The sequence below is a fragment of the Primulina tabacum genome, chromosome 16 (genome assembly GCF_025594145.1).
Source record: "Primulina tabacum isolate GXHZ01 chromosome 16, ASM2559414v2, whole genome shotgun sequence".
Taxonomy (NCBI): domain Eukaryota; kingdom Viridiplantae; phylum Streptophyta; class Magnoliopsida; order Lamiales; family Gesneriaceae; genus Primulina; species Primulina tabacum.
The window spans coordinates 742943-766385 of record NC_134565.1 but is presented as its reverse complement, the minus strand read 5'-3'; the positions used below and the strand labels follow the sequence as shown (position 1 = coordinate 766385).

At 35.6% G+C, this 23443-nt stretch overlaps 1 protein-coding gene and 1 long non-coding RNA gene across 3 annotated transcripts; both read right to left on the bottom strand.

Moving 5' to 3' along the window:
- Window positions 1-268: 268 nt before the first annotated feature.
- Window positions 269-9970, bottom strand: LOC142530148 (uncharacterized). The gene is made up of 2 exons (XR_012816036.1): window positions 9672-9970; window positions 269-654 (listed from the first exon to the last, which is right to left on the bottom strand). It is a non-coding gene; the product is annotated as an uncharacterized LOC142530148 (long non-coding RNA).
- A 7326-nt stretch (window positions 9971-17296) lies between these two features.
- On the bottom strand, window positions 17297-23376 carry LOC142529363 (dihydrolipoyllysine-residue acetyltransferase component 2 of pyruvate dehydrogenase complex, mitochondrial-like). 2 transcript variants are annotated; one of them, XM_075634875.1, is made up of 19 exons: window positions 23157-23376; window positions 22375-22475; window positions 21605-21695; window positions 21436-21515; window positions 21302-21342; window positions 20926-20981; window positions 20756-20830; window positions 20556-20648; window positions 19807-20049; window positions 19608-19680; window positions 19300-19397; window positions 18806-18891; window positions 18644-18719; window positions 18421-18488; window positions 18289-18355; window positions 18118-18213; window positions 17931-18033; window positions 17751-17846; window positions 17297-17668 (listed from the first exon to the last, which is right to left on the bottom strand). In XM_075634875.1, the coding sequence occupies exons 1-19, from the start codon at window positions 23193-23195 to the stop codon at window positions 17598-17600; spliced, it is 1653 nt and encodes a 550-aa protein (XP_075490990.1). In that variant the 5' UTR covers window positions 23196-23376; the 3' UTR covers window positions 17297-17597. The 2 variants fall into 2 exon arrangements, with proteins under 2 accessions (XP_075490990.1, XP_075490989.1); XM_075634874.1 differs by having other exon boundaries at window positions 21605-21711; window positions 22382-22475.
- Between the last annotated feature and the right edge of the window lie 67 nt (window positions 23377-23443).

Here is a 23443-nt window from a genome sequence, read left to right as displayed (position 1 = left end):
CACCAATATCACAACCATCACTTGGTTACATTGGTTATTGGCTTGAATCATTCACTGACTTAAGCATCGGAGTTGCCACGCCGGACACCCCTCCGACGCCCATTCACGTGGTTACCTTCTTGAGTGCAGGAAATCCTCTCCGCCCGGGGAAGAAGCTTCTGGTTCAGATATCTACATTGCTCTTATTTCCTTCATCACTTTGATAGCAGATCCGATGGAGCATCCGACCCTGCTCACTCATTTCACCAGGATCGCATCACCAAGTAAAAGCAACAAAGATGTATTATAGATGCAGGGTCCTCCGCTTTCTGCATAATCCATTGCAAAATAATCATCAAAACTGTGCCTTTTTCGTGTCGATAATCACAATAGACCATCTTCAACAAAAGCAAAGCAAAAAAAGAAAGAAGAAGAAACTCAATTGGGCACATATCGCTTCAACGCCTGCTTCAACGCCCCATCAATCCCCACAATAACGCCGCCAATGGCCCCCGCCATCGCGGCAAACATCGGTCCTGCCGCTGCCTTGTAAAGTGCTGCAGTTCCCAACCTGGCCACGACGCTGTTGATGACATCATCCTCGTCCCTTATAGCCATCATTCCACTCTCAAAACCCGTGTACATTAGATCGATGACGCCACACCGATTCCCAACCTGTTGTGCGAGTCTGATATATAGTACAAGGAAGAAGCCCATAAACGTATTTTTAAGGACTACACAATAAAAGCGCATTTAAGTACAACTAACACTTCCCTTCAAACTTGGTGTGGGTGTGAACAACAAGCTTGAACCAAAAACTTTGATTTGTGTAACAAGCTTGAATTGTTATGACACCTCCCTCAAGGTTAATGCAGATCATAGACTCCTAAGCCCAATCAAGTAGGCATGTTGAGTCCTCCCCAAACTCTTTGTGAAAATGTCGCCAAGTTGTTGATATGTAGGAGTGTATTGAGCGCAGATAAGGCCTTCTTTGATCTTCTCACGAACTAAATGACAATCAATTTGTATATGTTTTGCCCGCTCATGATACACTAGATTGGCAACAATGTGGATGACAGCCATATGATCACAAAACAATGTCGTGGGGCCACAAATATGAACTCCCATATCTCGCAAAAGGCCAACAATCCAAAAGATTTCACAGGTGGCGGTTGCTATGGCATGGTATTCTGCTTCCACAGATGATCGTGAAACAATGTTTTGTTTCTTGGAATTCCAAGATAGGAGGGAAGTCCCTAGTTTGATGCAACAACCATTAACAGAACGACGTCTCATAGGGCACGCAACTCAATCTGAATCACAATATGTTGTAAAAGACAAAGAGTTAGAAGGTTGTAATAGAATGCCTTAGCCTAGATTTCTTTTAATATATTTAACAACACGAATAGCTGCATCTAGGTGAGATGTCTTCGGAACATGCCTGAATTTACTTAGAGATTGGACCGCATAACAAAAGTCAGGTCGATTTATAGTCAGGTATATCCACTGACCAACCAAGCGTTCGTATTCATTTGGGTCAACCAGTAGAACATCTTTAGAAACATATCTTGGACCTTGCAGCATAATAGAATCAAGCTCGTGGCTGGTGAACTTCTTTTTCTGATCCATAGGTGTATCAAATGGTCTGGCCCCCGTCATACTTATGTCAGTGATAAGTTCCAAAGCATATTTTCGTTAATTAAGATAAATGCCCTCTTTGGAACAAGCTACTTCAATGCCTAGGAAATATTTGAGATGACCAAGGTCTTTAAGTTGCAACTTGGAATGAAGAACATTTTAAATTCTGGATAGCTGTCGCACTGCTCTCTGTGATGACAATGTCATCAACATATACCACAAGCAAAGTAATTGAAGTATCATCATGTTTAAAGAACAAGTAATGATCATGTTGAGACTGACAATTACAACATTCAATCATGATACTCGAGAATTTCATATTTCATTGACGAGAAGCCTGTTTTAGACTGTATAATGATTTTTTCAACTTGCAAATCTTATTCTCTCCCTGAACTTTGTATCCTTGTGGAAGACTCATGTAAATATCCTCATTCAAATGCCCTTGGAGAAATGCATTAGTCACATCCATTTGAAAGAGGGGCCAATTATGAATCACAACCACATTGAGGAGACATCGAATTGTCACGATCTTTGCATTAGGAGAAAAGTATCATGGAAATCAATACCTGGCTATTATGTGTATCCATTTGCTACTAGAAGTGCCTTAAATCTCTCGTGATATCGATCGTCCTCATCAAAGAAATCAATAACTAGCTATGGAAATCAATACCTGGCTATTATGTGTATCCATTTGCCACTAGAAGTGCCTTAAATCTCTCGTGATATCGATCGTCCTCATCAAAGAAATCAATACCTAGCTATTATGGCTATGAGAATTTGTGGCTTATTGACAGAGCTGAAGCATAACATAATGACATGATCGTGATATCGATCATCCTCATCAAAGGAAGACTGATATTTTCCTCCATCTTGAGCTGCAATAGCTCGTGTTCTAAGACTGAATTCACCGATGAATTAGATCAAGTTTGTCTTAGAAATCAAACGAAAAATACTCGAAATAATCATTCGTTAAAAAATTGATGAGTTAAAGCTTTTAACTTGTGTAATTGATTAACTAAATAAGGGGATCAGCTCGGGCTTCTATCAGTTCAGTTATGGATAGAACTGAACTGATATCAGCTGTACTGATCAAATCAGTTTAAAACTAGTTAAACAGTAAATAACACAAGATATGTTTATGGATGTTCGGAGACTTCAACTGCTCCTACGTCATCCATTCTACCACCTCAAGTAGGTTCCACTAATAACTGAAGGCCGCACCTCTCAGTTAACACATTTTTTAATGTCTCATATGCAAATACTACATACACAAGTTTAACGTCTTTGTGTAAGACTTACAAACACATAGTTTAACGTCTTTTTGTCAAGACTCACTCATCTATTCTTTAAAGTTCAACTCTCTTTTATATGTGTGAGTGATGATGTGTGAGTGTGTGAGAGCTGATCTATGAATACAACATGAAAGTGTTCTCACACAATGAGGGAATTGTGCTTCTAATCTAAGCTGATAACACGTTGAAGTGTTCTTTCAAATCTGACTAATTGCTTCTTCAAAGCTAATGTATCTTTAGGCTCGCCCTCTCTTGATTTTCTTCCACACACTCTTTTCAGCTGATGGTATTCGTCTTGTATTTATAGTGGCAATTGACCGTACACGAAGACTCATCAAATATGTCCGTTTCAGTTTGAATATGTTCCTCGAAATATGCATCTATACTATCTGACAGCCATTCTGAAACGTATTAGCTTTAAGCTCTGTTGCAACGGTGTTATCGTCCTCTGATCGGAGACTTTGATTTGTAACTTCGTGCAAAACTAGATTCCACTTTAGATAAGCTGTCTTGTTCTGCAAACTGATCGGCTACTAACTGATGCTCTTAATTGGTCTTCAGTTGGTTCTCCAAACTGATCAGCAATTGATCTTCAGTTGAGCTGGTGAAATTAGTCGGCTCGTCAGTTGAACTGATTTCACTGTTTTAATTGAACTGGTCAGCTGAGCTATTCATCAATTGAACACTTTATCAGCTGGCCGGGCTTCTGATGGTCTTCTGCTGAACCATCTATCAACTGGACAATTAGTTGAACTGGTCTATGATACTTAAGTTAGACTGTTTCAGTTTGAGCAATCAATTGGGGCCTTCAGTTGGCGACTCGATATGTAACGTCCCAAAAATTTGAAGGGACATATGTACCACATGCATGCAAGTTATTAAATTTCTTTGGTATTTTATTAAATTGTTTTAAAGCATTAAATGCATGTTTATTTTATTAATTTATGTTTAATTATTTTTATGCATAATTCATGCATAATATGGTTAAATTCACGAAATTTTAAAGGTTCATGCATTAGGGTTTCTAAATGCATTTAGCACTCGAACGAGGAACGGAGACCGGAAAAATTTCAGGAAAATTATTTTAATTACATGATTAATTTTTATTAATTAATATAAGGTGTTTTTAAGTGTATTTTTCAAAAAATGGGATTTTATTGGGTATTTTTATCCGCATGATTTTATTTTTACGGTACGCTAATTTTATCGAATCGGGGGATGTTTTGAGGGTCCGGCTAATATTTTCAAAAACTTTCCAACACGAAATATTTTTCGAGAGTGCGTTTGGACTTAATTGGGCCTACTTTTAAGCTTATCAGGCCTTGGTATTTCTTTTAAACTTTTGATTAGCATTTAGGGCCCATTTATTTAATCCTAAACCTTATAATTAGTACCTAATATTTCTCTAAGCTCCCACTAAACCTAATTACCATTCAGCAGCCGTCCACCCCCTCCACTCACGATCCCTCTCGTGAATTGCTGCTGAAAACATTCGGTGGCACCATTTCTTTTCCACTTTAAGCATCGTTTCCCTTCGGCCGTGGGTTCTACCTCATCCTTTGAATCACAATAATCAACAGGAACGTTTGTATTTCTTTTCTCATCACATATGCCACTAGTATACTGATATGTATGTGTTTGAACGTGCATGTCATGATCTAGTGTATGCTTGCATTTTGTTCATTAGTTTTTATGAAAAACGATACAAAGTTGCTCCCATCTCACAGTTTTCTTGATGTGCTTGCAAATGGGTTGTCCCGAAGGGTGGTTGTAGGTTGTTAAGGGCTGTAATCGGTGTCAAGGAATGGTCTTGGGGGTTTAGGACCTTTGGCAGATCGTACAAGATGTAGGACCGAGAGCAAGGCTTTGTTGGGGTGGCTCGATCTTTGGCTGTCAGCGTGCAGAGTCCAACCAGCTCTGCAGGGACCTTGCTGAGGCTTAGCCTAGACCCTGGTGGGTCTGGGACAAGGCTTGGAAGGACTCGGCTAGTGCTGGAACCATCCCAAGCACTGTGGATCGAGAGGGTAGAAGCATGGCTTCGGTTCAGTCGATTTGGGAGAATAGCGAGTTGTAGGGGCTGCGGCTTGCATGGGGGATTTGCGTGGGTTCTTGGGGTCCAGAGAAGTCCTAGGGTAGTCCATAGTTATAAAAGGCGAGCGGTTGGCTGCGCCTAGGCGACAGGCGCAGCCAGGCGCACCTTCTCCCAGGCGCAACACATTAATCAAGCGCGCGCCTTAGGCGCGCCTCGACCCAGGTGCGCCTCTGCTGAAAGGCGCGCGCTTGTGCGCCTGTACCAATAAAGCCATTTATGGTACGATTTTATACATATAATTAAAGCCCAATAAGTTTTAAAGCCCAATAACAAAAAAAAACCCTATTTTATGTTTTAAAAAGCCCTGCATATGTCCGTTTTTCTCCCTAGCGACCTCTCAATTTTTCTCTGTGTATGCGACTTTGCGTGCACCACTGCAGCGGCCTTTCTCTAGTCTTTACGTCTCAATTCTCAAACTTTTTCTGGTTCTGTCATCTGCGTCTTACGTCTTTCGTGCAGCACTGCAACGGCCTTTCTCTGGTCTCTACGTCTAAATATACTATGATGCACTTACAACTTAATAATGAATTTTAGCTGATTGGAGTTTGTTTTTGTTATGATTTATGCTATATTATCTGTTAATTGATTTTTATTTATATTATTTGTTATTTTTGTGAAAAGTATTTAATTTATATAGTATAAAATAATTTATATATGTTGAATTTTAAAATTTGTGTCAAATGCGCTTTACTTCGATAAGGCGTGCGCTTCGCCTCGCGCCTCATGCCCCAAGGCACCCTAGCGCTTTAGTGCCCCTTGCGCCCCAAATAACTATGGGGTAGTCTAGGTTTGAGTGTTTAAGGGCTGATCACGTTGGGGGAAGGCTAGGACGCAATTTAGAAGGGTGAACTTAGGATTGGTGGTTAGTAGTGGAAGGGCCGAGACTTGCAGCAATTTTCTGGGCTAGCAACCGTAGGTTTAAGGGCTGGGGGTTAAGATTTTAGGATCATTATAGTGTTTTTAAGATATGATAAAACGTTGAGAAAAATTTGGTTATGTTTCGAGTCGATTCGGATTAAAACCGGGACCCCGGTCCAAGATTTAAAACGAAACGATTAAGTTTGGTTTTTGGGCTCGAATTGACGTCTAGGAATACTTTTACAAAAAATTTTGGGACATTTTTAAGGAGTTTGGTAAGCTTCGGGTCAGTTTTAGAGGTCCATGGGTTAAACGATAATTTTTGGGTTTCCAGGAGAAAAATGGTCATTTTGCACCCGGAGTGAGATTTTGGTCCTGGCAGCGCCCTGAGCACAAATTATGATATTTTAAATGATTATGCATTATGTTTACGATTTTTACGATATTATGATAATTATGATGCATGATTGGTTTAAAGGAAAAATTACGTATACGCATGCTTTTATTAAGTGATGAATATTTTGACACGTTTTGAAGGAAGTGAATTAGTTGTGACTAACACAATGACACGATGACATGTAAGGCCCGGACTCAGTGGGCGGGTAATGTCGTCGCTGATGATCCTCGCCGCCGGGTACCGCGGTTACACGTAGATGGATCCATCGACTGACATGATGACATTATGATACGAAAGTCACAGCTAATGAACGGAATTCAAATTAAGAAAATTAACACGTATATGCTGATATGATTATACATGCTATGATTTTACCATGATTTGACAGGACACGTTTACGTATACAATTTTTACTGCAGACATGAAATGTATGTTCATTATGCTATTTTTCACTGCTGTGTGCTACGTATATGTATTTGTTATTACTGGTACAGGTGTGTTGAGTTTTTAGACTCACTAAACGTGTGTGATGCATGTGAGCATTTTAAGCAGGAGACAAGAGGTGCTTAACTCTGAGTAGGCAGTCCTGGTGCAGTGACATAACCCGAGGACCGCACGTTTTTTCCGCATTCTGAGTTATGAGTTTGGAGAGGAGTTAAACATTTTATTTACGTTGAGAATTTTACGATTTTACTCATTTACGTTTACGTTTGATGCTGGTTATTTGATTATTTTTTTACTGCGATATTTTTATTGCCAAATAAATACGATCTTTTTAATTATTATTCTGTAATTGCGAGCTTTTAAAAAAAAATATTTCCGCATTTTAAAACGAGTAGATGTTTCACGATAGCTTCGGTTTTGGCTCGGTAACTGATCTCAGCTTTCTGTGCACTTAGGTAAACTGTTTAGAAACAAAATAACAAGTTTTGTTAACATCAAAATCAGGATCGCGAACATGAAATGTCAAAAACTCTTAGGTTAGTTAAGGAAAGAGGCTTGTGAAATAATAGTTCAAAAGAATATTTATTTTTCAGTAGTGGTGTGGGGGATCTATTGATTAGATACACAGTTGTTAATACACAATCCCCCCAATATTTGAGTGGTATAGATGACTGAAATCAAAGGGCTCGTGCTACATCAAGGATATCCCTATATTTTCTTTTCACTATCCCATTTTGTTGTGGTGTATAGGGGCAAGAACTATGGTGCATCACTCCCAAAGATGAAAAAAAAATTGGCACTCACTTTTGAAGAAGTCATTGGCATTATCTGTTCTGATAGCTCGTATTTTCTTTGAAAATTGATTGTCGACCATAGCAAAGAACAGTCTAATAAGCCTAAGCACATCCATCTTAGATTGCATGAGATAGATCCATGTTCCCCTTGTGAAGTCATCAACAATGGTAAGAAAGTATCTTTCACCATTATAGGTAGGTGTGTGGAATGGATCCCAAATGTCCATATGAATCAGCTGGAATGCAAAAGAGGATTTGGATAGATTAGCTTGTGGAAATACTAATTTACTTTGCTATGGAACATGACACACAACACAATGAGATAATGAATCATCTTTGTATAAAGGGTAACAATTGCATTCTTAATATGGACATATGTCCTAACCTTTTATGCCAAGTATGAATATTGACAACATTACAGAGTCCAGTAGCGGAACAAGAATATAACCTATCATATTTAGACATACAAGATGGAAAGGTGAAACTATCCCTTGTAGGTGACTTTGGAGCTGCCTTTGAGGTGAAGTGATAGAGCCCATGCCTTTCCTTACCAATCCACATCACTCTCCCAGTCCCGATGTGGGTAAAATGTGACAAAGCAACCATGATTCTTTGTGAACTTGGACACAGATAGAAGATTGAATCGAAAGTGGGGTATGTATAAGACATGTTCAAGCTCAATGGAGTTTGTTAATAAGGCTGAACCAATCTTATTTACACTAACCTTACTTCCATTTGGAAATCTTACTGCGCTATTGGAGTCTACCATTGATTTAGAAATTTGCAGTAGAGAGATATCACCAATCATATGCTCGTTAGCTCCTATGTCAATAATCCATTTTGAGCTGAAAGTTTGTGAGGTAATACCTGCCAGATTCACCATCAGTGCACGTTCATTTGTATATTATTGCTGCGCAAAAGCTGTAGGATTTCAGCATATTGGCCAGGAGTAAAGAGAGATAGAGCTCCAATTGCCATTTTTGTTGATCAACATTGATTTCTTCTACAAATTTAGCATCACCTGAAATCTTTCTGTTTTTCCAATTATCCATGTACACCCTCTTGTTTGGTCCCTTATTTGGAGCTTTATACAGCTTATGTCATGGAGGATAACCAACAAGTTTATAACAATTTTCCTTGGTATTCCTACTCCAACTATAGTGATAACAACTCAAATTTACTCTCTCCTTCATGGAACCACCTATTTTGGTCTGATTAGTGTAGAAAGCTGCTATTAGAGCTTCAACAAAGGATAATGCTCTGTGAGATTCCTCTTGAGATAGCAGTGAAAAAGCTTGTCCAACCGTAGGTAATGGATTCATCATCAAAATATGGCTCCTTACATTCATGTGGCTGTCATTAAGTCCCATTAGGAACTGAAGGAGCCTCTGCTGTTGTTCATGCTCCAAATATTTCTTAGCAGTATCACACTCACACGAAGGCAAAATGACAAGAGCTGAATATTCATCCCAAAGTTGCTTGAGCTTACAGTAATATGTTGATATAGTACTATTACCTTGATTCGGTCATCCAATTTCTCTATGCAGCGAGAAAATTCGCGATCCATTGATTTGTCAAATTGTTCCTTCAGATCTATCCACACCGTCGAAGCATCTGAAACATAGATTATTCTGCCAAAAATCTCTTTCGAGACTTTATTTATTATCCATGACAACACAAGTGCATTTCATCTTTCCCATTGAAGTGAAGTTTGGTACCAGCTGGTGGTCTTCAACAACTTCCATCTATCAACACAATTTTGTTCTTTGCTCATAGTGCAATCAGCATTGCTCTACTCCAAATACCATAGTTTTCCACCCCAATCAGCTTATCACTAACCAAATTTGTTCTTGGATTATCAGATGGGTGAATATATAGCAGATTATTGAGATTGCAGTTACTAGCCATCAAATCGCATGAAGAAATCACCGCAGATCCGCTTTTACAGCTAGTCAATCGAGAAATTGAATTGAAAAACGAAGCCAGAGATGAATCCTAAGGCTCTAATACCATGTGAAGAAATAAATAAAACGAGCGTTGCTCACTAAGCTAAGAAATTTTTTATTTCAGTTACTGAACCAACTACTATGCAAGTCTGATAAATAGTACAAGGAAGAAGCTAAGAAACATGTTTTTAAGGACTACACAATAAAAGCACATTTAAGTACAACTAACACCTGTCGACCAGTATGACCAGATCCATGTAGAATCCGATTAATTCTCAGCTTCATGGTGTTGGTTTGCTCAATCGACTTCACCTTGGAGACAAAACCCCTAGTAGTGCCAGCGGAGGATCCGGCAAGGTAGCTGATACCGATGTAGTAAGTGAGAATCACACCCCAGGAGCGGCGTTGCGCGAGCGACTCTTCTTGGAAAAGATATTCCGATCGTAAATCTTTGTATTGGTTGTGAACCCGGTTAGTTGAATCATTGTCTTCTCGAGACTGGTAGGCCTTTGTTGGTTGTTACAGGCAAACGGAGACGGTCTCACGAATCTTTATCTGTGAAACGGGTCAACCCTACCGATATTAACAATAAAAAGTAATACTCTTAACATAAAAGATAATATTTTTTCATGTATGACCCAAATAAAAGACCCGTCTCACAAAATACGACTCGTGAGATCGTCTCACACAAGTTTTTGCCTTGAGATATATAAACCTTTCTTTCAATGGATCTTACATAGCTAAGTATTTTTGGACTACTAAATATAAAATAAATAGCTTGTAAAATGTTTTAAACAACGTATTTGAAATAAGAAAAAGATTGCTCTATTTCATAATATAAATATAAAAATGTAACTTGCTGGAAACTTATCCAATTTTTTTTAATATTCAAGTATTTTAGTTCTCCATGATATAAATGATGGCATATTTTTAAATTATATTTGAAAGAAAAACATGATCACTCACAAACTATTATCTTCATCCCATATATTGCATTTATTTAAGTTGTCTCAAATTTATAACGACTATTAATATTTATTCTTTTCTTTTACTTATATATATACCCCCGCTAACAAGTCTTAAATTAGGGTAAATTGAAGATCAAAATTTATCATAAATTTTTATATTAAATTTTTTTATTCAAACTCTCTAAAATGCTAAAATAACCAAAATAAATTTTAATATTAAATTTTTTTATTCAAACTCTCTAAAATGCTAAAATAAACAAAATACCATAGTAGTTATAATTGTTGATTTTATTGATTGATTATTTACTTAGACAGAAATAATTTCAGAGTCGATGTAAAACATAAAAAATTATTATTCCTGTATAATTAAATGTTTGAGGAGGAGAATTTTCTCAAATAATATGGATCTGAAGACAAGTTCAAGATTAATTACTTGCAGGACTTGTTCCAATATTTTGGAATATTTGGAACAAAAAGATGTAAAAAAATGTTAAATATCAGGAGTAAAGTAGAACTTATCAGAATCCAAAAGTAAAATTATGATTCAGTCTAGTAATTTCCTAGAAATAGTGTCAGATTCATCTAAATTTTTCGGAGATCTTAGAAAATCTAAAAGACGATACACAATAATGACGGTATGATGTATTATGTACCACAAAAGATAGAAAAAAAATCATTGAAAGACAAGAAGAAATTATTATAACACTAAAGGATATTAAAACAAGAATCCAAACTCTAGAACAACAAGCAAGTTCCAGTAAAAGAACTTCGGTGGAAAGGTTACCACCATCCTTTGGTCATAAAATTTGCCAAGGGGATGCCAAAACATTTAACCTACGAAGAAAAATTATCAATCTAATTAAAAATGCTTTAGAGAATAAATTAATCTGATGACAACTTTAGAAAAAATTGATCTCGATGATCTCCAAGACCTAACAAAATATTTTGCAAATTTCAAGGTCATAGATCTGAAGATGAACACAATTGAAGGTGAACCACCCACAATAACCTGGTTATCTTCTCTTGAACCACTAAAGGAAAGAATGTGATCTTATAATACGAATATGAGAGGACTCCAAACATATTTTCATGTTGGTGGAAAAGTGCACCCCTTATGGGAAATCTGTTTTGGAACCTATATATCCTTATGAGGTTATGATTAACTTTGATGTACTAGACTTCAAAAACATAAAAAATCTCATTGATGATTGGACATCGGTTATGAGAATCGCAGCAAGAAAATTTGATATCAAGTCTTATGAGATCAATTAAAAATGCATGGGATATGACTTCGATAGAAATCAAAGAGTCAGTCATAGCCAGAGAATCTCTCAGTGAGACAGCCTGAAGAATGATTATCCTATTTAAACACAATTTATAGGGGTGAACTATTTCAAAAGTCAAGACACAGAGAAGAAAAAGAAATATACTCAAGTTTTGTATAGTATTGAATTCCATGACATCTGTTTACTAGATGAAATATTATGTTATTCATTAAATGTAGATGAAATTCAAGTATCGAATAAAATATAACAATGCAACTTTTTTCGTCAAAATTTCAAATCATTGGAGAGATATGCTAATCAGAGAATATGTTCATGGCAATTCAAATACTTTTGCGTGAAGAACCTCTTTTCTCAAAGAAAAAATGGTAGAACGATGTCATCTGACAACGTTACAAAAGAATTAAAATGATTAAGGGGTAGTAATAAATGTACTCTTTTATGTTGTAAAGAAAATGATCTTCCAATAATCATTAGAATTAAGCCACAAAAGTAGAAAATGAAGAATTTTAAATCTCATCCCTATGCCAGAAGTGGAAGAATTGAAAGTGGTTCTTCGAAACCAAGAACAAAAAGAATCGAGTTTCCTTTAGTACAAGAAACATATATCCATATCCAAGATAAATCGAATATACAAAAGAGTCAAAATATTAAATTGGAACTAAGAATATTTTATTTTCGAGGAGAAAAAATAACAAGTCACAGGTAGGGGAAAACATCTGTCCAAGAAGTCCAATCGATAATAAAAAAAATTCAACAACAGGAAAACACAGATGTCCGTAAGGATGGAAATAAACTGAAATATTATTTGATATTACAAGACAAAAAATCAATTTCATTGTAATACTATATAATATTTGGCACAATTTATTATAGAAACTTACCAAAGAATGATCAATATCAGAGAATTGAAAGTTCACATCAAAGAAATCCCAGGAAAATAACCAGATAAATTGGTTCTCGGGCTAAAGTTTCTCGAGGAACACAAATCTTGGAAACGGCTAGAGACTGGAATAAAATGGAATTTATGTATGAGGATAGAACATGGAAGATCCAATGACCACGAGCACATTATCAACATACATCCCAGTATGGATGTTATATGAATAATATAAGACATAATATTTTGCTGCTTTTATTGATTCAGAGACTGAAATAGGTAAAGCAAAAAAGAGGAGTTTCCAAAAAATTGGAAGAAGAATTATCTCATATTGCTGGACGAGATTTCTCTAAAAAAATATAATCTTATGTAAAAGAATTAAGAAGACATACATATTAATCAGAAGAGCTTGACAAACACCTTGATATAAGGTGAAAATACCACATATTTATTTTCATGATACATGGACTGACATTATGTTAGGAAACAATTTCTTACAAAATTTTGTCCTATACATAAGCAAATGAAACTAGCAACACCATATGACTACAAAGTCATAGTCCAGAGACTAAGAAAAATATTATATAGAAAATTGTCAATCTAGTTTCATAGCAAGCATGGTGATGAAGGAAAATTTTCGAACCCAAAAATGAAGAAATCTAGATGGTTGGAGAAATAATGCTCCAATTGAGAGCATGTAAGGAACTCCAACAAAAAAAAAAAAAATAGAATTCTTCAAGATAGCTCTATAATATAATTTTGAATCGAAATTATCTCTGGAAGATGTCAAGGAAAGATAAAAAAAAATTATAATAAAGATCCCTTTGTATGGTGGGATAAAAATCAACTCAAAACGAGCCTTAAAATCAAAGAAGACAGAGAATATGAATTTGTCAGATGCAAGCATATCCCAATAAACATAATTGATCAAAAGGATATGTATATTATTATCAAGGAACATCTGGACTTGGTTTAATCAAAATAGGAATTTCACTGTATAGTGGTCCTGTTTTTCTTGTAAGAAATCACGGTGAGATAAAAAAAACCAGATTAATTATTAAAAAATTAATAATATTCTAAAGTTTGATGCGTATTTTATGAATAATATAGAACATTTAATTAGTTGCACACGTAAAAACAAAATATTCTCTAAATTTGATTGTAAGTTTCATTTCTATCAACTCCAGATGCAAGAAGAAAACAAGAAATTCACTGCTTTCTCCATACCACATGAACACTATATTTGGGAAGTCTTACCAATATGTATTATTTAATATTTATGTTTCTATATTGATGATGCTTTGATAGTATCTAAAAATATGGAAGAACATATCAAATACTCATATTTTTTCTTTAGAGTTTGCAAGAAAAAATGACTGATTTTATCTGAAAAGATAAGTTTGATCTTGTAGAATTTGACTATTGAACGAAAGGTACAAAATCAATCAGATTTATTTATTTTTTTATTATCAAAAGTACTATGTGAATCTTCAATTTTTTCCTCTTTCTCTATCCATATCCCATAAGTACAATGTTTGAATCAATAAATAACCACAATAATTGCTAAAAGAAAGATTGAATTCCTCGAAATAGAAATCGATGAGTCCGAAATAATTATGCAAGAACACATAATAGAAAAAGTACAGAATTTTCCAGATAAACTGAAAGAAAAGAAACAACTACAAAGTTTTTTAAGATATCTTAATTTTGCCGAGATGTTTATTAAGAACCAAGCAAAACAAAAGTATTTAGTCCATTATTGAAAAAGATGCAAAATTTATATGAACATAAGAACACACAAAAGGGTTTAGCTAACTAAAGAAGATTTGTAAAAATATTCCAAAAATGGTTATTTCTTAATATGAAGATGATCTGATATTATATTCAGATGTCAGCGATTATTGGTAGACAGCAGTTCTTATGATGCTCAAACTAGATGAAGAACAACCATGCATGTATTGTAGTGGTTTATTATCTGACGAAAAAACCATAATATGACATATCAACAAAAATAGATTTTAAGCAGTAAAAAAAGTTTTTTAAAAATGATCATTATTTTTACTTGTAAAGAAATTTATCTTAATAATTGATAACACATGTAAATGTTTTGTTAAAGAATAAAATTGAATCCAAACATGAGAAAACTAAATTTTTAAGATGATATGCTTTATGTCAAAATTATATTTTTGATATTATAATTATTAAATCTTATGAAAATATTCTTGCAGAATTTCTAACAAGAGATAGACAACGGTGATATCGATGTCATCATAAAAATGCAGATGCATTTGAGAAACACATTGAAATAATTCAAAACGAATTTAACAAGCTTGTCCTAAATGCAGAAATTGCAGGTAGGCTACAATAAGCTGATAAGAGAATTATCTCTGATCAAATTACATGATGTTTTTACATGCATATACCAATCTATATAGTCTGTAATGAAATGCCTATCCTCCAAGGCATGAGAAGTCACTGGTTTTCAAATAGAGAGTTTTCGAGTACATAACTATATACCTATAGTAGGGAATTCAATTACCCCTAGTACAAGTATTAAGTCGGGATCATCTCCAGATAAGTCGGCTAAAACAAAAATTAAAACTCCATATCCTTAACTACAGTCTTCAAGTCAACCCTTCACCTCGAGGATTGAAGATGGAGAGATCAATATTAGACCTCGTACAGACAAGGGTAAATGTTGATACTAATAAATTTGAAGTTTCTCCATTTTAAGTACATCAATAGAACTTGGTAAAATTGAAATCACGAATATGTATTGACTCAACAACAATTCGGGTTGATGTAGTAGAAAAATATAATAGGATATGGATAAAATCAAATTCTTATCCAAATGAGGTCAAAGTATGATATGAATTCAGAGCTCTTGTCTCAGTTATATTATATCACCCAGCTTCCCAGAAATTTTAGGATTACCTAAGTGGATTCAGGAAGTAGTACGTGAGACATGGACAAAAAATAATGATTATTTATCCAAATGAGATATTTTGTAGCTATACTTATTCAGTACAACACTAGAACCAGCTGTGAATGGCTCACACGAAGCCTTTCATTTTATCAAGATAAGGAAGCCAGATACAAATATTCAGAAATTTATCAAATATCTTCTAATAGAATAAACACATATCGTTGCTTCATTCACTGAACATGACTTATCTACCAAAAGGACATAAGGTCTATAAGTCTCTCTAACAGAGGTGGACAAAATCAAGTTTTCATTTATAATTCCTATCGAAATTATGTAATATGTTTCATGTGTGAAGGTGATCAGAAAACACCTGTCCAAAATACCCGAACCAAAAGGAGTCAGAATTTGGTAAAGGATTTCGATCCAGAATGGACCGAAAGCATCTTGCAGAGAGAATCAAATGGTGAGGGACCACATAAAAACAATTTTCTCGGGGACCATACGAAAGCAGATGATTTTCCGACAAAGATAAAGTAGATATGTAATCTAACCACTCTATTAGTGGAAGATGAACCACCACTAAAAATTATTCCACTAACTTGTGGAAGATGGAGCACTCAACCACTGATAAAGAAAAGTCATTAACTAGTGGTAGAAGGGACCACCACTCACAAAATGTTGTTGGCCACAACTGCCAGAATAATTCTCAAGATTTGAAGTCCGGATTTCAAAACCACCAAGACTTGTATATATATCAAGATAGAAGGAAGATAAAGACATCATTCACCATCTTCATTTTTCTCATAAAATAAACTTGTAATAGTTTTCTTTATTGTATATGTGTTGTAACTTCGGTTATTATAGGTCGCTAAGCAAGTTCCTCTTCCTCTACATGATGTTAATATGTATTAATAAATTATATGTGTTGAATAAAAAGACCAATGCTTACTGTACCTCTAATGTATTATTTTCAAATTGAACTATTTTTACTGTATATCATGAGGTAGAAAACGAAACATTGTTATGCTAGGTGTTGTTGAAAGAATATACGTTAGGAACCATCTGTTGCGGCTTTGTGGTTGGACTATGAGGAGCAATTTATAAAATCCGATAAATACAATCCGACAACACTTCAGTAAAAGAGATAAACTGATTAAAAATTATACAGAAGAATGATGAGCCATTTAAAAAAAGATCAATCACAAGAAACATGATATATAAGCTAGAAACTTTGGTATTTTTAGATTATATATCGTTAAGAACAGACTCGATAGATATAACATTATAATGTACCATGATTATGAATATTGATGATATTTTTCAAAATTTAAATGATCAGAGAGCTCAACAAACATCTAAAGAAATAAAGAGGGAGGAGAAAATTATGGTTAAAGATAAATTTACATAAAAAAATATACACATTTTTTTAAGTAAATTAAATAGTAATAAAACATAAAATTTGCTTATAATATTTGATTCTCCGATGATATCATAAATTAAATAGTAATAAAATAGATATTTTGCTTATTATATTTGATTCTCCAATGATATCTTAATATATTTAAAGAAAGCAAACACAATCGATTCGTCAAGTTGTATACGTAGCATTTAACTTGAACAAATATCACTGTATGATACAATAGACTCCGTCCAGCAAGCATTACATCATTGGTTTATCTCAAATAAAATAATTCTTTCACAAATAAAAATTTTGTATTTCTTGAATGAAACCATCACTCTCTTATCAAAATATTTAAAGTAAGCAAATTGGCAACACAATTAAGTATAGAACAAAAAAATTTATTCAAGAACGAAACATGCCTCAACATATTCTCTCAAGGGATGGGGGGAGAAAAATCCTTGGCAAGTTTGTACTCTACAAGAGCAAAACTCAGTTTCAGGAAGTTTGCCTCGTATCCCTTTATTCGGAGACAAATCATGTTGGTATTATAGATTAGTTCTAAAAACAGCATATTGATCCTGATACAATCAATTGCAGACACACCCAAGCTTGAAAATTTGAGATCACATCTCGTATCTCCATGGGACTTGGATCAAAACAGGAAAAGTTGGAAAAATTACAGAAGGTGAAAAATGGATTTAAAGCAACATCGACGCAGGATTCTCGATGTAACCTTTGAAAGCCTTCAGCCATTCCGCACCAATGGCACCTAAAAACAACATCAAAATAATGTCCTTAAATCGGCAGCCATTTAAGGCTTCATGTCGAGATGTACTAAGAGAGTAGCTTACCATCAATAACTCGATGATCACAGCTCAACGTTACAGTCATGAATGAAGCAACTCTATACTGGTCAGGACCGGTACCAGGTACTACCCTCCTCTCAGCTGAGCGTATAGGTTCTAATCAGTGAGGATTAACTGATATGTAGCAGAACTGTAAAAATCGCGAAGAGATGTGGATTATCTTACCAGAACCAACGGCTAGAATGCCTGATTGAGGTGGATTGATGATAGCACAGAATTGCTTAATACCAAATGGCCCTCCCAAGTTTGATACGGTGAATGTGCCCCCCTGCAAAGAGGATATTAAAGATTTCATGTAAATATAAAGACAATACATGGTCTAAATGCAAAAGAACTGCAGTTTTAGTTTCACCTCGTAATCTTCTGGTTTCAAGCTGTTATCTTTTGCCTTTTGAGCTAAATGCTTGACTTCGTCGGAAATTTTGGATAAACCTTTCCTGTCAGCATCCTACAACCAAAAAAGGTTAAATGTCACCAACAAGGACTGATCTACCATTTAACATTCAGAAAGGCAATCACTCACCCTAATTACTGGCACATACAACCCGTTATCTGTTTGCACTGCGACGTTGATATTCACATTGTGATACCTTTATTGGATTGAAAATGATCAGCAGCCTGTATTGAAAACGAATTCTTCACTGAACATACTTACTGGCGAATAAAGTCGTTGGTCCATGAACTATTGCACTGAGGGACTTTTCTAAGAGCTAGGGCAGCAGCCTGCAGTCAAACAAGTGGTAGTGAGACACACATAAACCCCCACCTCTGTTTTTTAAGCAATGTCAACAAAGAAAAACAGAATAAAAAGGAAGAGGAGCACATGAAGAGAGGTGACCTTACACAAAAGAAGGAATAATTACATCAATGTCTCGTACCTTAATCACAAGATCATTGATAGATATCCTTTTTCCACCTGAAGCTTCTTGCAATGCATTTAGCTGGCCGCGCAGTCTAAAAAGAATGAGAACATAAGAGGAAACAAAAAATCTTCCATGCATTATTTTCATTACCCAAAATTAGACAAGCTTAACACTCACTCCATAAGCTTGTCAACACATGTATCAACAGTGAGGTAATAGTGCGGGATGGTTTGCTTTGATTGCAACAATCGTGATGCTGTAATCTGCCACAGTTGATGACACGTATTAAGTGAACAAAGAACTCAGAATCGCCATTGGCATGCCAATCATATCATCAAATTTTAGTTTTTGGTAAATTTTAGTTTTTGGTACAAGGAATTGCATTACTCGCTAACAATCCCCCAAATCAACAAAAAAACTGTCATTAGCACATAAGTCTCTTTGAAAAATATATCTCCAAGTGGAATTAGGGCATGGCAAGATTCATAAAAACTTAGCTCTATAATGAAGACTTAAAGTAACTCAGTAATCTTAGATCAAAACTTCATAGTTGAGGATATTTATGCAGACAAGAAGAGGATGATGAAGTCTGAAGTACTATTTCCATGATGCCTGATGGTGAATCTAACATAAAAGTTTTTAAAAATCAAAATACAGATGCTAAATTATACCTTTCTAATTTGTGTATGAGGGATGTCCGTGTAATCGAGGTCACCAGAGGTTGTCTTGTCAAGCTTGTGAGCTTGTGAGACTTCCTTGCCATGAGAGGCTACAAAAAAGAGAAGGAAAAATGAATCAACAAGCCGTCTAAAAAATCGGCTGCTTGATCCAATAATATGAAGGGTAGAAACTCGAAAAAAAAAAGGACAGTAGAAAGCCAGAAAAGGGGAACAACAAAGGTGAGATAAATTCAATGGCATCCAAATATCAGGTGATCAGTTCACTAACTATACGCTAGTGCAGAAGAAAAGAGAACTACCAAGATAATCTTCAATATCAGCCTTTACAATGCGCCCTCCTGGACCAGTTCCTCTGATATTTGAAAGAGATATCTGCATTTATGACAAGTTTGAGTAATGTTCAGCACTGCAGCATTTCGGAAAGACGGAACATATAATCACTTTACATTTTTCAATTGAATAGTAATGTAATGTTTGTAGTAAGAGCATATAAGTTACATTATGATCTTCCGCTAGTTTCTTGGCGAGAGGACTAGCAAAAACGCGATCTCCTCCTGAAGAAGGTGCAGTGGGCTTGGAAGCTTTTGGCTCTTGTGAAGCAACAGGCGCTTCTTCAGTCTCTTTCTTTGGTGGAGTAGGAGCAGAAGGTGCTTTTGGTTCAGGAGCAGCATCTGAAGTTGAAGGTGTGTAGTCTTTAAATTTTGCAACATCCTCCTCTTCTTCGACAGTTATGGCAATAATCTAGAGACAATCATATCATACTTGAATCAGTATCCAAAATTAAGTAGCTATATTCATGCTTTGTGATCAATAATCTTTCTGTCTCCAAATCTGATCGTTAGGTGCAACTATTTAATTTGATATACAATCACAACATCGACTAGGTCTCAGCACAAGGAACGGATCTCAAGAAAACCAAGGAAGTCCGTAAAATTACCAACAACATGGAACTTTATTTTTGTCAAAACTTATTTTAGTTCAAGAAAGATAATTCAATTTGGATGAGCACTACACACAAAACCAAAGATGTCATTCAACAGCATGTATTATCAAGTGTAATTAGGGCATGACAAATGAAGACCAAGAAAGATATAGAATTGGTTCACATGCAAAGCTGAAAGAACGGTAACAAAGAACAATGTACAAGCCTCTGATCAAGTGTTGCATCTTTCCACATATCTAGAGACAGACTGCAGGATATGCAAGAGATTCTAATTAGAAATTATCACATAATATCAGGTTCACACCTCACCAACTTTAATCCCACTTGATCCATCCCCGCGTAAAATTTTTGCAAGATATCCCTCCTCCATGCACTCCATTTCAACTGTAGCTTTGTCCTTGAGATATCAAGTGGATTTACAAATAGAAAATCAGATTTACATGAAACACAGAGAACTATATTTATTCAGTCAAGAGAACCACACAGCAAACAAAAGGGACCCACAGTCTCCACTTCACAAAGCACTTCTCCTGTAGAAACTTTATCACCCTCTTTCTTCAGCCACCTCGCAATATTACCCTGCATTTAAATAGTAGAAGAAGCATTTAGTATGCAGCTCAACATACAAAAAGGAAAAAGGGAGATTACTTGGAGAAAACCAGAAAATTACATGCCTCTGTCATTGTAGGCGACAAAGAAGGCATCCCAATCGCTTGGTGTGGTGGAAGACCTGAAAGGCAGTAACAAATCTAGAGTTACACTGATATGTCTCAAAACAGAACGGCAAAACCTACCGATATCATACAGCATCCTAGAAATGAGGTTGAAGCCGTAGATGGAATTGGTCGTACATAAAACATCTTACAGTGAGTTTTGACTTTAATTTATAAAAGAAACAACTTCAATATGTCGATACAAAACACATAATTTCAGTTATCGTGAACATGAAATCAGACAACTCTAACATACCCACAACTTAATGGTTCCACTGGAATTATGAGGCCTCAGATTTACAAAGTGATAACAGACAGAGGACAACAGATAACTAACCTCCATCAGTTGAAAAACTTCTGGCTGTAATTGGTTGTCGACTGGGAACATGCACACGGAAAAGGACCAATAAGAATCAACATATTTTACACGTGAAGATGGAGGGTACAAAAAACAAAACAAATCTTGGTAACCTGCTAAACACTATCCCAATAGCTGGTGGATGCATCTTCCTTGCTCTCACATTTCTCCTGAGCATTTCCATAGCTGATACCTGCATTGCATTATTAAAAGATCAAACTTTTATATTCTTATATCATGCCTGAAAACGAGAGCACGAAATTTTTCAATGAATCTAATCACCTTGGTAGGATTTCCCGCTCCATTACCAATATTAAAGCAACCTCCACTGGAGAACTTAGAAATACCATGCTCGTTCCCATGACCACGTTGGCTGAACCTTGAAATTTCTGTACCGCAATACACATTGCAGTGAATACATAAATCTTAAGATTATACACTGACAACCATTGTTACTAAACATCCATAAGATATGCGTTCTAGGCTGAAGGTCCAGCAAGGGTTGGTCCTTGTTCCTCGACACAAGCTAAGACATGACCTTCAATAAAGTGCATGCCTTAAAAATGAAGCCCCGTCCTTGGTGTGTTTTCAAAGCTCAAGGAACTATTAAAGCTCGCATTAGTTGTAAGGACAGCAAAATCGAAAATGAAATGCAAGACCGTACTAATTCATTTTTGCTCACGGAATAAAATAATGATTATTAATTTGATTCTTGTTTGATATCTTCTAATTTATAATTTTAGATTCTAACGCATCATTTCTCTAGATGATTCACTTCAATAAAGTGAGCATCTCACCAAATATCTCGCACCTAGGCTTTACCACACATACTTGTCTAAGCACGAGTTATGCTTCTAATAACTATCCTCCTACACACACATCCATACTTAAACTCATAATGTCTCTCAAAAAGATAGCTTGTTCTTGATTTGAACATCAATGTGCAATGACTTTATTGATGAAGGACATCTCAGAGATTAGTATCCCCTCTACTTGAATAGGACTAGAACAGTCAGGCAGCAGGAAAACAATCACAGATAGAAGTCCGGCACCACTTACTATCTACTTTATCAACTGATGGTCTGGCATCATTGGCAAACCAGCGCATCAAGATTGCATGATCATTTCTTAGAACATTATGGGCATGCCTGAGCTGTAAAGTGAGTTGGGGAAAACAAAAAAAATTCAGTCATCAAAATAAACATGGAAAAAAATAAAATACAATGCTTCATGAAAAATAATTAAGGGAATGCAGATCCGTCGTCCATCTGATGAGTAACATTGATAGAGAGGAGATACATAAGTGCAGATACGGAGGAGTGAAAAACGTTGTCTCTAGTTTAAATCGCCTCAATACAACTCATTCACGTTTTATCATGAAATGATTGAAAAAACACTAACAATTGACAATGATGATGTTTTAATGAAGAAGCTGCCCCAAAAAATACTCGAAAACAAAATATTCGGATGCAAAAAAAATATATATAGATCATGAATCATGTATTCAAAATGATCTAAGTCATTCATTACCTTAACAAGCTAAAGGAACAGTAACCTTGCCCAAGTCAGCGTATAAAAGGCAATAATCAAATTTATCACCCACGGTAAGCTCCCAAGTTCCAAACTCAGATTTAAAAAGGGAATGATGACATTTAGAATCGAGATTGAGCTGCAAAATCTCTACTAAAACCATACCAATCCACGAAGAAACTTTGCCAGCCACAGTAACAATAACACGAACACTCAAAATAACCATCGGGTAAAGATTAAACGAAATCAGGGCATCAAATAAAAAACAGAAACAAAATAATCTAAAACATAAGAAATGGACAACCTTTTTGGAGTGACTGAAAAATCGAGAAGCGCAAGTCATGACGAGAGCCCCGTTCCTCACCAGATTGGGAGTAATCCGCAGAATGAAATCGATTTGGGGAAGTCAGCAGGATCCGCACACCTTCACTGCACTTTCCGTTTTGTTAATACGCTTCTTCGCTCAACAACCAGGTGTCTCTCTCTCGTTTTTAATAAAAATTTCGTCTTCGGAAAATTCATTTGAAAAACATATAGAAATCTCTTGCTATACAATAAAAGTATTTACTACAATTTTGATGCATCTAATCA